The sequence below is a fragment of the Suricata suricatta genome, chromosome 9 (assembly GCF_006229205.1).
Source record: "Suricata suricatta isolate VVHF042 chromosome 9, meerkat_22Aug2017_6uvM2_HiC, whole genome shotgun sequence".
NCBI classification, from domain to species: domain Eukaryota; kingdom Metazoa; phylum Chordata; class Mammalia; order Carnivora; family Herpestidae; genus Suricata; species Suricata suricatta.
Window position 1 is genome coordinate 123,281,165 of NC_043708.1, and position 17,440 is coordinate 123,298,604.

The 17,440-nt window shown below is 39.7% G+C and overlaps 1 protein-coding gene across 2 annotated transcripts in view; it reads left to right on the forward strand.

The window, feature by feature from the left end:
• The window catches only part of TTC23 (tetratricopeptide repeat domain 23), a 99,584-nt gene that overhangs the window by 40,155 nt on the left and 41,989 nt on the right, over positions 1-17,440 (forward strand). For both annotated transcript variants that reach the window (XM_029952684.1, XM_029952683.1), the window contains exon 6: positions 8,806-8,983. In XM_029952684.1, coding sequence (XP_029808544.1) covers positions 8,806-8,983 — 178 coding nt within the window. The remainder of the gene's footprint in view (positions 1-8,805; positions 8,984-17,440) is intronic.

Genomic DNA, 17,440 nt, shown 5'->3' on the forward strand with positions numbered 1-17,440 from the left:
CAAATGTCGTGATTAGCTCCCACAACTGCCAGTATTGATGGGGGTAGGGATTGGATCACTGTACACCTGTCATCATTTCCTGTAACTCCCCCTCCCAAAGGTATAAAAGGCCCTGCCCTGCCTTTGTTTGGGGCTCTCTCTCCACGTGGCCAGCGGGTCAGGTGTAGACTGTGAGCTCCCGCTTAAGCGTGTAATAAAGGCCCTTTGCTTTTGCAGGCGTGGGTCGGTCTCCCTAGCAGTCTCTGGCGTTTGCTTTGGGGTGATTTTACAAACTTGGGTATAACACTGGATGGTAGGGTAGCACTATTTTTAACTTTCTGAGGAGCCTCTATACTGTTTTCCAGAGTGGCTGCACCAGTTTGAATTCCCACCAACAATGCATGAGGGTTTCTTTTTCTCCACATTCTCAGCAACACCTGTTGTTTCTTGTGTTGTTGATTTGGGCCATTCTGACAGGTGTGAAGTGATTGCTAATAGTGGTTTTGATTTGTATTTCCCTGATGGTGAGTGATGATGAACATCTTTTTATGTGTCTGTTGTCTATCTGTGTGACTTCTTTGGAGAAATGTCTGTTTATATTTTCTGCCCATTTTATAACTGGGGGGTTGAGTTTTATAAGTTCTTTATATATTTTGGATACTAGTCCTTTGTTGGATATGTCATTTGCAAATATCTTATCCTGTTCCGCAGGTTGCCTTTTAGTTTTGATGATTGTTTTCTTTCCTATGAAAGAGCTTTTTATTTTAATGCAGTCCCAATAGTTTATTTTTGCTTTTATTTCCCTTGCCTCAGGAGACATCTCTAGAAAGAAGTTGCTTTGACTAATATCAAAGAAGTTACTGCCTGTGTTCTCTTCTAGGATTTTTATGGTTTCAGATCTCACATACAGATCTTTAAACCATTTTGAGTTTATTTTTATGTATGGTCTAACAAAGTGGTCCAGTTTCATTCTTCTGCATGTTGTGGTCCAGTTTCCCAACAACATTGGCTAAAGGGATGATCTTTTTTTTCCATTGGATGTTCTTTCTCATTTTGTTGAAGATTAATTGACCATATAGTTGTGAGTTTATTTCTGGGTTTTCTATTCTGCTCCATAGATCTATGGTGTCTACTTTAGGGCCAGTACCATACTGTTTTGATTATTACAGCTTTGTAATGTACCTTTAAGTCTGGCATTGTGATGCCTCCAGCTTTGCTTTGCTTTTTCAAGATTGATTTGGCTATTGGGAGTCTTTTGTGGTTTCATACAAATTTTAGGATAGTTTGCTCTAGTTCTGTGAAACATGTTGTTGGTATTTTGATAGGGACTGCACTAAATGTATAGATTGCTTTGGATAGTATAAACATTTTAGGAATATTTGTTCTACCAATCCATGAGCATAGAAGGTCCTTCCATTTCTTTGTGTTGTCTTCAATTTCTTTCATCAGTATTTTATAGTTTTCAGAGTACAAGTCTTTCACCTCTTTGGTGAGGTTTATTCCTAGTATCTTATTTTCTTTGGTGCAGTCATGAGTGGGATTGTTTTCTTAATATCTCTTTCTGCTGCTTCATTATTGGTGTATATAGAAATACAACAAAATTCTGGACATTGATTTTGTATCTTGAGACCTTACTGAATTCACTTGTCCGTTCTAACAGGGTTTTTTTTGGTGGAGTCTTTTGGGTTTTCTGTATATTGTATCACGTCATCTGCAGATAGTGAAAGTCTTACTTCATCCTCACTGACTTGGATCCCTTTTATTTCTTTTTGTTGTCTGGTTACTGTGGCTAGGACTTCCAGTATTGTCTTGAATTAAAAAGTGGTGATAGTGGACATCCTTGTGTTTTTCCTGACCTTAGGGGAAAAACTCTCAGTTTTTCTCCATTAAGGGTAATGTTAGCTGTGGGACTTTCATGTACGGCCATTATTATGTTGAGGTATGCTTACTCTAAACCTGCTTTGTTGAGGGTTTTTATCATGAGTAGATGTTGTACTTTGTCAAATGCATTTTGGGCATCTATTAAAATGTTCATATGATTCTTATCCTTTCTCTTATTGATATGATGTCTGATATTGACTAATTTGCAAGTGTTGAACCACCCTTGCAGCCCAGGAATAAATCCCACTTCGTCGTGGTAAATGATGTTTTAAATGTATTATTGGATTTGGTTTGCTAGTATTTTGTTGAGGATTTTTGCATCTATGTTCATCAGGAGTATTGGCCAGTAGTTCACTTTTTTAGGAGTGTCTTTATCTGGTTTTGGTTTTGGGGTAATGCCTCATAGAACAGATCTGGAAGTTTTCCTTCCTTTTCTATTTTTGGAGATAGTTTGAGTATTAACTCTTCTTTAAACGTTTGGTAGACTGGGGCGCCAGTTAGGTGGCGTTAGGTGGCCCAGCCAATTAAGCGTCTGACTCTTGGTTTCCACTTAGCTGATGGTCTCACGCACAGTCCCTGAGTTCCAGTCCCACATCTAGCTCTGTGCAGACAGCACGGAGCCTGCTTGGGATTCTGTCTCTCTCATTCTGTGCCTCTACCCCCGCGTATATGTGCGCTCTCTCTCTTTAAATAATGAATAAATGTTGGGTAGAATTTGCCTGTGAAGCCATCTGGTCCTGGGACTTTTGTTTGTTGGGAGTTCTTTGATTACTGACTCAACTTATTTGCTGGTTATTGGTCTGTTCCAATTTTCTATTTCTTCCTGTTTCAGTTTTGGTAGTTTATATGTTTCTAGGGATTTATCCATTTCTTCCAGGTTGTCCAATTTGTTGGTATATAGTTTTTCATAATATTGTCTTATAATTGTTAGTATTTCTGTGGCATTGGTTATTATTTCTCTTTTCTCAATTGTGATTTTATCTATTTGAATCCTTTCTCTTTTTTTCTTGATAAGTCTGACTAGAGGTTTATCAATTTTATTGATTTTTTCAAAGAACAAGTTCTTAGTTTCATTGATTAGTCCTGTTGTGTTTTTTAGTTTTTATATCATTTATTTCTGCTCTAATCTTTAATATTTCCTTCCTTCTGCTGGTTTTAAGTTCTGTTTGTGGGGTTTTTTTTTTTTTCTATCTCCTTTAAGTATAAGGTTAGGTTACTTGTGACTGCCCCTTTTCACTTGATTAATATTCCATTGCATGAATATACCACATTTTATTTACTCACTGCTCAGAAAAGACATTCCTTGGAGGACACTTGGCTGGTTTATGCCTTTTGACTGTATGAACATGTGGATGCATATTTTTATGTGGATGCATATTTTCATTCCTTCTGGGTATTTACCTAGGACTGAAATTGCTGCATCATATTGTAATTCTATATGGAAACTTTTGAAGAACTGACACTATTTTCCAAAGTAGCTGCACCATTTTATATTCCCACCAGCAGTATGTAAGAGTTCCGATTTTTCTACATCCTTGCTAGCACCGGTTACTCTCTTTATTATGATCATAGCCACTATCCTAGTGGGTGTGAAGTGGTATGTCACTGGAGTTTTGATACACATTTCCTTGATAATTAATGATGTGAACATCTCCTTATGTGCTCTTTGACCATTTATGTGTCTTCTTTAGAGAAATGGCTATTCGGAAACTTTGCTCATCTTTAAATTGGGTTGTCTTATTATTATTACCATAGAAGTTGTTTATTTATTCTGAATGCAGGTCACTCCTCAGAAATACGATTTGCACAAGTTTTCCAGAAACCACTCTTTAGATGTTTGTTTATTTGAGAGAGATGGAGAAAGTGTGAATGGGGGGAGGGTAGAGAGATTGGGAGAGAAAGAATCCCAAATAGGCTCCGCGCTGTCAGTGCAGAGCCCCATGTCGGGCTTGATCTCATAAACTGTGAGATCATGACCTGAGTCGATATCAAAGAGTTGGAGGCTTAACCAACTGAGCCACCCAGGAACGGCCCACAAACCATTTTTTAAACTTCCTAAATAATACTATTTTTGAAGATGAGCGGTCGATGAAGATACTGGTCTCTGACGCCACTCAGCCACTAATGTGATGTTATAACATTTGTTGCCACATTTTGATATATGATTAAGTGAAAGAAGCAGGTTATAAAACAATCCAATTCTTCTAAAATATATGTGTGGGAAATCCTCTGGAAGGGTATGTATCAACGTGCACAGCACTCATCTTTGGATATTATGATTGTATAGTTTTTATTATTTTTTTCTATTTCTTTTTTAATGATGGATACATATTCTTCTTATAATAAAATATTCTCAAAAATGTTTAAAGCTTAGCTGGATAAGAAAATGCCTTCCACACTGGCACATAAGTTTGACTGATTATGCTTATTATTTGGACTTTCCAAAATTGTCTGCGGGTGGGTGTGAGACCACAGTTGAACCTGAGGCCAGGGCATTCGGTTCCAGATAGACTCCTGGTTGGGAGGGGAAGAAATGAAAGGTATGACGATGTATAGGCATTTAATACCAATCTGTGTGCCTTGCTTCAGTGTGCAGGGCATTTTAGACATCTTGTTTGGTTCTCACAACGACCCTGTTGGGCACCAGTGTTGAGATGAGGAAACCAAGGTCTTGCCCAGGGTTGTGTGTCCTGGTCAGTAGGAATGCTCAAGCTCCGGTTGGGGTTTTCTCCTCCTGCTGCAGTACTTGTAACTGACGGTCCTGCCTCTCATCCCGTGTCCTTCTTTTTTCTTTCTTTAATGTTTATTTATTTTTGAGGGGTGGGGAGGGGTAGAGAGAGAGGGAGACATAGAATCCGAAGTAGGCTCCAGACTCCGTGCTGTCAGCACAGAGCCCAGTGTGGGGCTCGAACCCATAAACTGTGAGGTCATGACCTGAAGCCGAAATGAGATGCATATCTGACTAAGCCACCTAGGTGCCCCCTGCGTCCTTTTTTTAAATAAAATTTTCTCCAAGCGTCTGGTATTTAAAAGCTCACTTTCTGATACCTGAAAAAGTGACGTGGCGTTAACTGGGGTGACATGCTGTGCTTTGGGCTAAGAGAGTGGATAAATGGGCAAAAGGAAGAACAAATTGTCCCTGTTCTCCACCATTACAGACTCTCAAATACTTTTCTCTTCTGTCTTGGGAAAGGAAAAATTGTTGGATGGATTAGCTTATGCCTTGCTGTTGTTTACTTTTCTATGGGTATTTTTTTGCGTTTTTAAGCTTAATTACTAAGCTTTGAATTTTGCTTTCCTTTAACGCTTTTGTTCAAATGAAACCATCTCGTATCACCACTACTTTGTATTTGCTTATTACCCTTCCATGATTTTTACAGCAGCCTTGGAAACAAAGGACCCATTCTTTATTTCCTTGGCACATGCTTTATCATCTATGAACATGAGAAAGGAAGAAGGTGATTTTTTTCCCCCTTTGCTCAAATATCTGTGGCATTGTTTGACTTCTCAAGGCTAAATTAGATGGGAAAAAAATCTGAAGTCATTTTGAAAGTATGTAGCTTTTTCTAAATTCTAGACCAGAGGTTGGCAAACTTCTTCAGTAAAGGCCCAGACAGTAAATATTTCAGGCTTTGCCGTTGTCCACTGCACTGAAGCTACTCAGCTCCACCATTATAGTGCAAAAGCAGCCATAGGCAATGTGTAAACAAGTGGGTGTGGCTATGTGCCAATAAAACTTTATTTACAAAAAAAAGACAGTGAGCAGATTCGGTGCACAGGCCACAATTTGCTGCCTCCTGTTTTCAGTTGTTTAGAAACATTTGTCTACCAGGAATCTCATTTTTGGGCTGAGCGATTTGTTATCAGCCATATGTTTCGAGGCCTCTTTCTGTCACCAAAGATGCTAGTGGGTTTTCTCTTCAAAAAGAAAATATGATTAGTTAAAAAGCTAAATATTGCTCACTACATCCAAAGTTTATTAAGAGTCAGAAGGCAAGCCCAGTATTACTAAGTCACTGATTAATCTCTTTCTCTCTAAGATTAGGAGTTGCTGCAAGCTAGAACCTGGACCTGAGTTGGTCCAGGAACATATCTCTGATCTCCTCCTGTGTTTTCAACCTCCTCCCATTTATAGAACATATCCAAGTTCATAAGCTATTCAGTCAGCATTTTATTTCACTATTGCCATTGGGAGCATAGATCTGAGCAGCCATCTTCTATCAATTAATTCCCTTTGAAATTTATTACAGGGCAAAAATAGTTGTGCAAAATGTCCAGTAACTGAGTTAAAAACAAGACCGGGGGACACCTGGGTGGCTCAGTCGGTTAAGCATCTGACTTCGGCCAAGGAAGTGATCTCACAGTTTGTGGGTTTGAGCCCCGCATCAGGCTCTGTGCTGACAGCTCGGAGCCTGGAGCCTGGAGCCTGCTTCTGATTCTGTGAGTCCCTCTGTCTGCTTCTCCCCTGCTCATGATCTGTCTCTCAAAAATAAATAAGTGTTAAAAAATTAAAAACCAAAAACCAAAAAAAAAAAAGACCCAAAACAAGACCTGGTTTTTTGTTTTTTTGTGTGTGGTTTCTTAGTCACTTGCTCACATCATATCTCAGTTTACCCATGGGCAGCAGGAAATTGTAAGTCCTTTTTGTAGTAAAGATGCTAGGGTAAATGGTAATGTAGAAAGTGTTAGTGCCTTTCAAAATGAATTTTACATGTAAAATTTTCCCATGCAAGAAAAAAGTTTCTATTTCTTAGCAACTATTTTAGAGAAGGCTATTTCTAAATGTCTACTATTGTGTTTGCTAAGCAAAATATAGGGATATATATTTTTTATGTGAAAGAGTTTTATCCTGAGAAGCTAAAGAATCTTTTCCCACCACTGCTTTTACTTACAATGTTTAAGTTAACATTTTTCTGATGTCAAAGTAATGCAATTAAATTTTTTAAATGTTTATTCTTGAGACAGACAGAGCATGAGTGGGGGAGGGACAGAGAGAGAGAGGGAGACACAGAATCTGAAGCAGGCTCCAGGCTCTGAGCTATTAGCACAGAGCCCAGTGCAGGACTTGAACTAACGAACCACAAAATCATGACCTGAGCCGAAGTCACACATTGAACCGACTGAGCCACCCGGCTGCCCCAGTAATACAATTTTATAGAAGAAAATTTGGGAAACTTAGAAAGCATAAACAAGAAAAGTAAAATCACTTACAACCAACTCCTTTAAGATAATTATTGAATGGTAACATTTTAGTGTCCATTTAGATATCTTTTTATGCATATGTATACATATAGATTAGATACAACATTTCACCTGCAGAGGCTATTATACAAAGCAGTTTTTAATATTCTGCCTTTTATACTTACACTTTTATACTTCTCTGTTGGTAAATATGGATCATAATGGCTATGTGGCATTCTACAGTATAGACATGCTTACTACAATCTGCTTGAATGATCTCCTACTGATATACTTTAAGTGCTTTGTATTTTTCCACTATTACAAAGCATGCTTAGGTAAGCGTTCTTATACATACCTTCTTGCCCTGCCAGAGTATCTCTTCAAGATAAACTACTAAAAGTGAAATTAACAGAAATATGTGTGTGTACTTATATATGTATAATTTTGATATGGAGAAGTTTATGCTCAAATTATATTCTTTCTAACAGTTAATGAGAATGCTTTATACCCTCACCAATACTAGGAAATTTCTATAATTTCTCAGCAGATCAGTTAGCAGCATCTTGGCCTCCTTTATGTTTGCTGTTATTGTTTTGTTAAATATTTTATGATTTTATAGCCAAATCATGGAAAGAGCCCAAATGTCCATCAACTGATGAATGGATAAAGAAGGTATGGTTTATACATACAATGAGAAAGAATGAAATCTGGCCATTGCAATGACGTGGATGAAACTGGAGGGTGTCATGCTAAGTGAAATAAGTTAGTCAGAGAAAGACAGATATCAAATGTTTTCACTCATATGAGGAATTTCAGAAACGTAACAGAAGACCATGGGGGAGGAGAAGGAGAAAAAATAGTTTCAAACAGAGAGGGAGGTAAACCATAAGAGAGTCTTAAATACAGAGAACAAACAGAGGGTTGATGGTGGGGGGACAAGGGAGAGGGGAACATGGGTGATGGGCATTGAGGAGGACGCTTGTTGGAATGAGCACTGGGTGTGGTATGTAAATGGTGAATCATGGGATTCTACTCCCGAAGCCAAGAGCACACTGTGTACACTGTATGTTAGCTAACTTAATGATAAATTATTTTTTAAAAATATTTTGTGTTTTTTAAACCATCACCTACATAGTACCTACTATATGTCAAAGACTATTCTAAGTGTTTTTATGAGTGTTGACTAATTTAATCTTCATTATTAGCCCAGTAAAGGAGGCACTGTTATTATTCTTTTTTTAAAAAAAAACATTTATTTATTTTTGAAAGACATAGAGAAACAGAGCACATGCCGGGGGCCGGGCGGGGAGCGGGGTGTGTGATGCACGGCAGAGAGAGGGAGACACAGAATTCGAAGCAGGCTCCAGGCTCTAGTCTGTCAGCCCAGAGCCTGATGCAGAGCTTGAACTCATGGACCACAAGATCATGACCTGAGCTGAAGTCAACGCTTAACTGACTAAGCAACGCAGGTGCCTTGGCATTGTTATTATTCTTAACTTAGAAATGAGGAAGGTGTTCAGCAACTGGAAGCTCAGACGTGTAATAAATAGTGGAGCCAGGATCTGAACCTTCTTGGTTATTCTGAAGTCCATACTCTTGACCACTGTGCCCTGCGGCCTCCTACAAGAAACAAAACTTAGCTGGCTAGGAAACCTGAAAACAGGGGTCCGAGAGCCAAATCCTAACCACCAGATCACCTATTTTTCCCATCTGTATGTATCCTATTTAATTATTTAAAAAACAATCTCTCTGATGATTTTTTAGGGTGTATCAAAGTCAGAAGAAACCAAAAGAAGCCCTGCCCCACTTCCAAGAGGCTTTACAGTACATTGAGATCAGTAGAGGTGAAAAAAGTCTGGAGTGTGTACCAATACTGAAGGAATTAGCAGGTGTAGAGCAAGCCCTGGGAGTTCACGACGCATCCATCAAGCATTTCCTACAGGTAAGCCGGAACATACTGGCCGCCAGAGCTCTTCTGGACCCAGCGCCTTCACGGACCAGTGGAACAGCAGCTCTGAGGGTGGCTGGGTTTTGTTATTTGCTCTCGGTATGTAGAACACTTGGCCTGGTGTAAATGTTCAACAACGTTTCATGTAGATGACCATGTGGATGAGTGTGGGACAGTGGTCCACTGTGACCGGGTGCGTGGTCCTCACACAGCCTGAGACTCCCCGATGATGGCCTTTCTCATATCAGGGGCGTAAGTCAAGTCTTAATTTTCTAAAGTTCTTTATCCTTTCAGGTTTATCTATTTAGAACTTATGTTATCAAGCTGATTAGGGTTTTTTTCCACTATACTCTAAAACACTCACCTGAAGCCACTTAGAGGTGTCATTTATTAGCTGCTGATGTACTTTGTCCTCATAGGATTCCTGTGTGAGTATGTCATTCAGGGTTCTTTGGAGAAACAATAGGATACATACATAAAAAGAAAGTGATTGTTTTTAGAGAATTGGCCAACACTGTTGTGGGAGCTGACAAGTTCGAAATCCGTAAGGTGGGCAGGCTGGCTGAAAACTCAGGCAGGATCTCTCTGTTAGAGCCTTGAGGCAGAACTCCTTCTCCATCACTTGTATGTGGAATTTAAGAAACAAAACAGATGAACATATGGGAGGGGGTGGAAAGAAAAGAGAGGGAAACAAACCATAAAAGACTCTTCTTTAATTTTTTTTTTATTGAGAGAGAGAGAAAGAGCGCATATGCACCCATGTGAGCGAGTTGGGGAAGGGCAGAGGGAGAGGGAAAGAGAGAATCTTAGACAGGCTCTATGCCCAGTGCAGAGCCAGGCATGGGGCTCAGTCTCACAACAATGAGATCATGACCTGAGCCGAAATCAAGAGTTGGAGCTAAACCTGTTGAGGTACCCAGGCACCTGGAAGAGACTCTTAAAGATACTTAAGAGCAAACTGAGAGTTGATGGAGGAAGGTGGATGGGAGATAGGCTTAAGGGGTGATGGGCATTAAAGAGGGCACTTGTTATGAGAAGCACAGGGTGTCATATGTAAGTGATGACTCTCTGAATTCTACCCCTGAAACCAATATTGCAGTATATGTTAATTAACTAGAATTTAAATAAAATTTTGAAAAGAAAAAAAAGGATTTCTTCTTCTCCAAGAAACCTCAGCTTTTTGCTCTTTAGGCCTCCTACTGGTTAGATAAGGCCCATTCACATCAGTGGGAGCAATCTCCTTTACTCCAAGTCCAATGTAAATGTTAATCACATCTACAAAAATCCATTCACAGCAACATCTAGACTAACTAGTATTTGACCTAAAAACTGGGCACCATGGCCTAGCCAAGGTGACACATAAAATTAACCATCACAATGAGTTTGATGTTTTTATATTGCATCATCTGCTAAAAGTACATGTTAAATTGTTTTCTCAGAATTTTTACCTATTAAAATTATAAAATGTACACCAAACTCATTCTTGTTATTTCAAATGAGATGCAATGACATAGGACTGAGAATTTCATATTGTTATTTCTTTTTAAGTTTGTCTGACCATTTATTAGCCCACCCACAGTATATTAGAATGTCCCAGTCTGTCACTCTATCTGGATTCTCTCTCTTAATTACTGTCACCCTGTGACATACTACTATTTCCAGTTTATAGATAAGGAAATCAAGAATTAGAAAGGTTGAGGGATACGCCTAGGCATACCATCTATGCCAGTAAGTGGCATAACCCAGATTCAAACCCAGTATTTTTTAGAAACACTGTTCTGGCTGGTATGTAGGAGAATGGACCAAGAAAGAAGTGCCGAGAGCATAGGGAGACCAGTTAGGAGACTATCGAAGTAGCCAAGGCTGAAGGAGATGACACCTTGGACAGGGATGAGGATAGTGAGAATGAAGAAAAGCAATGGTTTGACAAAGATGTAAGAGGCAGAATTGATGAGTATGGAGACTGGGGAGAAGCAGGAATGGGGAAGGATCAGTGACGACTCCGAGGTTTCCAGTCTGAACAGCTGTGTGGATGTTTGTGCCAGTTACTGTGGGGGAGCAGGTGTGACCTCAGGTTTCAGTGGAGAGTCTGAGGTGCCCGCAAGGCATACAGGTGGAAAGGCCATCTAGTCAATTAGATAATCAGGACTAGAGCTCAGAAGATAGGTTAGGAAGTCATCTACTGGTATGCAGTAATTGCCTCGGGAGAGGATGAGACCACCCCGGGGGCAGGGGGGTTATTGAGTGAGAAGAGACAAGGACAGGACAGAGCCTTGAGGAACTTCATTCATTGGTCAAGTCAAGGAAGATAACCTGGCAAAGAAAGCAAAGAAGAATTTGGCAGAAACATGAGGAAGAGCAAAAGCAGCATCTTCTGTGTCCTTTGATACCATTTGCTATTGTGAAGGACACAGAGCTGTTGGGAGAATAATTTGAGTTAATGTTCATAAAGTGCTTAGCTCAATGTGCCTGATATATAATGCTACACAGGATTTTTAACATCTCTTTCTTTTCTTTCCTTTCCTTTGTTATCTTTTTCTTCCTCTGATGACTTTGTCGAGGGAAATGTTGGGACAACGATGAGAGGCACAAATCAGATTGTATGGTGAGTGGGATGTGAGGCAGAAAAGGTAGTAAACACAGGTACCTGTTTCCCAAAGTACTGAGAGATGAGGAAGGCCGGCCCAGGCAGAAGGAAGCAGAGGTCAGAAGGTGAGACGCAGTTCGACAATCAGGAAACTGTAAGAAATCCCCTCAGCCTGGGCAGTGGGAATGGTGAAGGCCGCCAATGAGTATCTTCAAACAGGGTGTTGAAAGTCCTGCTAAGGAATTTGAGCTTCACCCTAAGGGCAGTTCAGTGTTTTCAAGCAGACAGATTGACATTATGAGATTATCAGTCTAGAAGGGTCACTGCGGTATGCAGAACTGACCGGATAAGCAGGGAGGTCATTCAGAAGATGGCTGCAGCTGGCCAGGTAGGGGATGATGACACCTGGACTCAGGTGGTGTCATGGGAATAAAGAACGTGGACAGACTTGAGAGATGCTTGGAGAGTAGAAACGATGGGCGTGGGAGTGGGGGAGGTGGAGGAGTCTGGTGCTGTGCTGAGGTCACTGGGTGGGACCATTTACTGAGGGTAGGAACACTCAGTGGGCATGCCATATTTTGTTGGTGTCAATAATCCTGAATATTCTTTTTGTTGTGGTTGTTAAGGTTAATTTATGTATTTTGAGAGAGAGACAGAGAGCTTTAGCAAGGGAGGGGCAGAGGAGAGGGAGGGAGGGAGGGAGGGAGGGGGAGAGAGAGAGAGAGAGAGAGAGAGAGAGAGAGAGAGAGAGAATATGAATCCCAAGCGGGCTCCACAGTGTCAGAGCAAAGCCAGCTCAGAGCTCCAACCCATGAACCACGAGATCATGACCTGAACCAAAATCAAGAGTTGGATGCTTACTTGACTAAGCCATCCAGGCACTCCTATTCTGAATATTCTTATACAAAATGCTTTTCTCTTTGATTATTTGCTGGTATAAATTTCCTGAAGTTAAACCACTACCAGGAAAGTTGTGAATATTTTATAGTTCTTGATTCAGATCGACATTCTGAGGTTATCTTGATTTACCTTGCCACCAGAAGTGGGTTTTGCTTTGTTCTCCATTGAACCAGTTTTACCGAAACTTTGCCAACTCTTTTACACTGTTTTACTTCCACATTGTAGAATAGAGGCTCAAATTTAATTTAAAATGTTTTTCTTAATTCAGTTTTCCTAAATGTTTCCTGATTATATCCAGATCTGCCCTTAAAATCTCAGTGCAATCTTTGCTGTACCAGCTTCTAAAGTTTAAAGACATCAAGTAAAATATGCTCAGAGTCCCCCAGTGAGGTCATTACCAGTAACAGAATTCACTGGAATGAAAGATTGGTGGCTCCTAAGACCTAACAGTGTTCATGCCAGAGACCTGAGTTTGGTTTAGAAAAGGATTTCCCAAACTGTGTTCCATAGGGTACTAGCACCTCACAAGAATTCATAGGTCTTCCTAGAAACCATGTCTGTGGTTAAATAAATTTGAGAACTATTAAGTTAAACAGATGTCTCAAACACATGCTTTTAAATATAGTGCATTAAAAATACTAATGTGGATTGTGAATGGAAAGGAGGGTCAAACAAGGCTGTGAGACACTAGTGTTCCGTGGGCCGTAGTTTAGGAAACACTGGCTTAGAGAAAGAAATTGGGATTTCCAAAGGCAGGGATCATCAAAGGGATTCAAATGTAAGGCTGTCTTCCAGTGTATAGGTCTTATCACTCCTAGGAACCCTTCGTGCTATGTGAATGGAAAATGGGTTAGGAAATGCCTCTTGTCTATAGGGTTCAGATTCACCATTTTAAAGTACTTTGTCATATTCATTCTCCCTATCTGTTTGTATAGACCTACACACCCACAGACACACACGCATATACAGAGTGGTAACTATTTACATTCTGTAATCATCTGAAAGTACTTGAAATTACCATGTCCTTTTATCCCTGAAAACTTAACAAGGATATTCTTTTATGTAATCGCGATACAGTTACCACATTCAGGAATGTTCATGTTGGTACAGGCCATCCTCTGTTTTGTCAGTTGTCCCAGTACTGTCCTTCATGTTTTTGTATTCATTTAGTTGTTCTGCCTCTGGTCTTTAATCTAGAGTGGTTTCTCAGCTTGTCTTTGTCTGCTTTGACATTGAAATGTTTGAAGACCATAGGCCAGTCATTTGTACCTTAGTTTGGGTTTGTCTGATGTTTTCTCATGACTAGATTTGACAATGCATGCCCTGCTAGAATACTACCAAAGGATATTGTATTTTTTAGAGCATTGCATCTGGAGGCACATGGTGTCCACTGGTCTTTCATTATTGACATTCAATTCATCACCCAGTCACAGTGATTCTTCTCTGCATAATAATGATTTTTTTCCCCTTGTAGCCAGTAAGTTTTCTGTAGAGAGACATTTTTAAGACCATGTATATATCCCACTCCTTTCCAACTTTTCTCTACATTTAGCATTGATGAATCTTTCCCAAACCAGTCTTTACTGTGGTGGTTGCAGATTCATGACCTTCCATTCTACCATTCCATCCACATTTATCAGCTGACATTCTCCTGGTAAGAACGTCCCTCCCACTATAGATGCCAGTGAGGGTGTGGAGAGATGAGCACCCTCCTACACTGTTTGTGGGAATGTAAACTGGTGCAGCTGCTCTGGAAAACAGTGTGGAGGCTCCTCAAAAAATTAACAATAGAACTCCCCTATGACCCAGCAATAGCACTGCTAGGGATCTACCCAAGGGATACAGAAGTGCTGATGCATAGGAGCACATGTACCCCAATGTTCATAGCAGCAATGTCAACAATAGCCAAATCATGGAAAGAGCCTACATGTCCATCAACTGATGAATGGATCAAGAAGATGTGGTTTATATATACAATGGAATACTACATGGCAATGACAAAGAATGAAATCTGGCCATTTGTAGCAACATGAATGGAACTCAAGGGTGTTATGCTAAGTGAAATAAGTCAGGCAGAGAAGGAGAGATACCATATGTTTTCCCTCATGTGTGGAATTTGAGAAACCTAACAGGACCATGAGGGTGTGGAAGAGGAAAAAAATTGTTGAGAGGGAGGGAGGCAAACCATAAGAGACTCTTAAATACTAAGAACAAACTGAGGGTTGATGGGTGTCAGGGAGAGGAGAAAATGGGTGATGGGCATGGAGGAGGGCACTTGTTGGGATGAGCCCTGGGTGTTATATGGAAGCAAACTTGACGATAAACTATTAAAAAAAAAAGAACGTCCCTCCCTCCACCCACTAAGTTATTTACTTGTTATGTGTGTGTTTGCTTTTTTCACTTAACAGTGTATCCTGGAAATCACTTTATAGAAGTTCATTCATTTGTACAAAGGTATAATACTCCATTTTAGGCACATAGTGTGTTTTGCTCAAATAGTTTTCTGTTTGGGTGTTTAGATCAGTTCCAATATTTTGTAATTACAAATAATGTTGTAATGAATAATCTTACACACATATATTTTTATATTTTTGGAGTCGGATCTTCAGGGTAAATTCCTAGACGTAGGACTAGTCCCTCAGTAGAGGGAGCATGTGTTGGTAGTTTTGCAGCATATTGCCTTTCATTGGGCTTCTACCATTCATACTTCCGCCAACAATGTCTCAGTGTGCGATTTCCCGACAGCCTCTTCCAAAGGAGCGTATCATCAAGCTTTTGAATTACTTCCTATCAAATAAGTGAGAAAGGACATCTCAGTATAGGCTTAATCTGCAAAATGGAATTAAATATCTTTTCATATGTTCAGTGGATCTTCTTAATATATTTTTGGTGAATATTCTTTTCATATCATTTGTCTACTTTTTATTATTTATTTTTTTTAAGTTTATTTATTTTTTGAGAGGGAGAGAGACAGAGAGCACGAGCAGGGGTAGAGCAGAGAGAGAAGGAGACACAGAATCCGAAGCAGGCTCGGCTCCGAGCTGTCAGCACAGAGCCCGACCCAGGGCTGGAACCCATGAACTGTGAGATCATGACCTGAGCCAAAGTCGGACACTTAAGCGACTGAGCCACCCAGACACCCCCATTTGTCTACTTTTTAATAGGATTTTTATTCTAGTTTATTTTATTCAGTTTCCCTTAACTGTTAAAAGTCTTTACATATTACATGTATTGTCCTTTAATCTATGACATATAAGTCTGTACACCCAATCTGTCATTCGTGTTTTATTTTGTTCATAGTGTTTTTATTGAAATAAGTCATATTCTGTAAAAGTCACCATTTTAAAGTGCACAATTTAGTGATTTTATTATATTCACAGAGCAAGCATTACCGCTAACTGCAGAACCATTTTTTTAAAGTTTATTTATTTATTTTGAGAGACAGAAAGAGAGAGAGCACAAGTGGGTGAAGGGCAGAGAAAAGGAGAGACAGAATCCCAAGCAGGCTTCGCATCATCAGCGCAGAGCCTGATGCGGGGCTTGAACTCATGAACCGCGCTATCGTTACATGAGCTGAGATCAAGAGTCAGACACTTGATGAACATGGAGGAGGGCACTTGTGGGGAAGAGCACTGGGTGTTATATGGAAACCAACTTGACAATAAACTATAAGCAAAACAGAGTCAGACACTTAACCAACTGCGCCACCCAGGTGCCCCAGCAGAATATTTTGATCACCTCAAAAGAAACCTGCACTCATTGGGAGTTACTCTCCTTATTTCTTCTGTCCCTTATCCCCTGGCAGCCACTAATCTCCGTTGTATCTCTGTGGATTTGGCTGTTACAGACATTTCCTGTAAATAGAATCGTATAATATGTGGCCTTTTGTGTCTGACTCTTTAATCTAGCATATTGCTTTCAAAGTTCATCCATGCTTAGCAGATATGAGTACTTCATTCCCTTTTAATGGCTGGATAGTGTTTTGTTATATAGAATGACCACATGTGTTTATCTCTTCATCAGCTGATGGATGTTTAGGTTGCTTCCACTCTGTGAAGATGACAAATAATGCTTCTATGAACATTCACGTACAAGTTTTTATATGGATATATGTTTTCAGTTATCTTGGCTATAAGACTAGGAGTGGACTTGCTGGGTTCTATGGTACCCAATATTATCAATTTGAGGAACCACCAAGCTGTTTTCCAAAGCAGCCTTAGCCTCCGATATTCCCACTAGCCATGCATGAGGGTTCTATTTTCTTCACAGATAATAACCAACACTCATTATTATCTGTCCTTTTTATTTCAACCATCCTGGTGAATGTGGAGCGGTATCTCACTGTGCTTTTGATTTTAATTTCTCTGATGACTCATGATATTCTGCATCTGTTTATAGGTATGTGGCTATTTGTACATCTTCTTTGGAGAAATGTCTATTCAAATCCTTTGCCCAGTTTTTATAGGGTTATTTGTCTTTTCATTGTTGACTTACAAGAGTCCTTCACACTGGATAGTAGATATCAAATGCATAATGTGTAAATATTTTCTCCTAATCTCTCTGTGTTGTCTTGTCACTTTCTTGATCACATCCTCTGAAGCACAAAGGTTTTCAGTTTTGGTGAAGTCTGGTTTATCCTTTTTTTCTGTTGCTTGTGCTTTTGGCCTCACGTCTAAGAAACCATTGCCTAGTCCAAGTTCATGAAGGCTTGTATCTGTTTCCTTTTAAGGTTTTTATAGTTTTAGTTTTTATATTTAGGTCTTTGATCCATTTTTAGTTAATTTTTTATAGACTGTAAAGTAGGCCTCTGTCTTCATTCTTTTGCATGTGAATATCCAGTTGTCCTTGTACCATTTATTACAAGGGCTATCTTTTCACCCTTGAATTATCTTAGTACCCATGCCAAACTCTGTTAGTTATAAATGTAAAGGTTTACTTCTGGATTTCTTTTTCTTTTTTTTTTT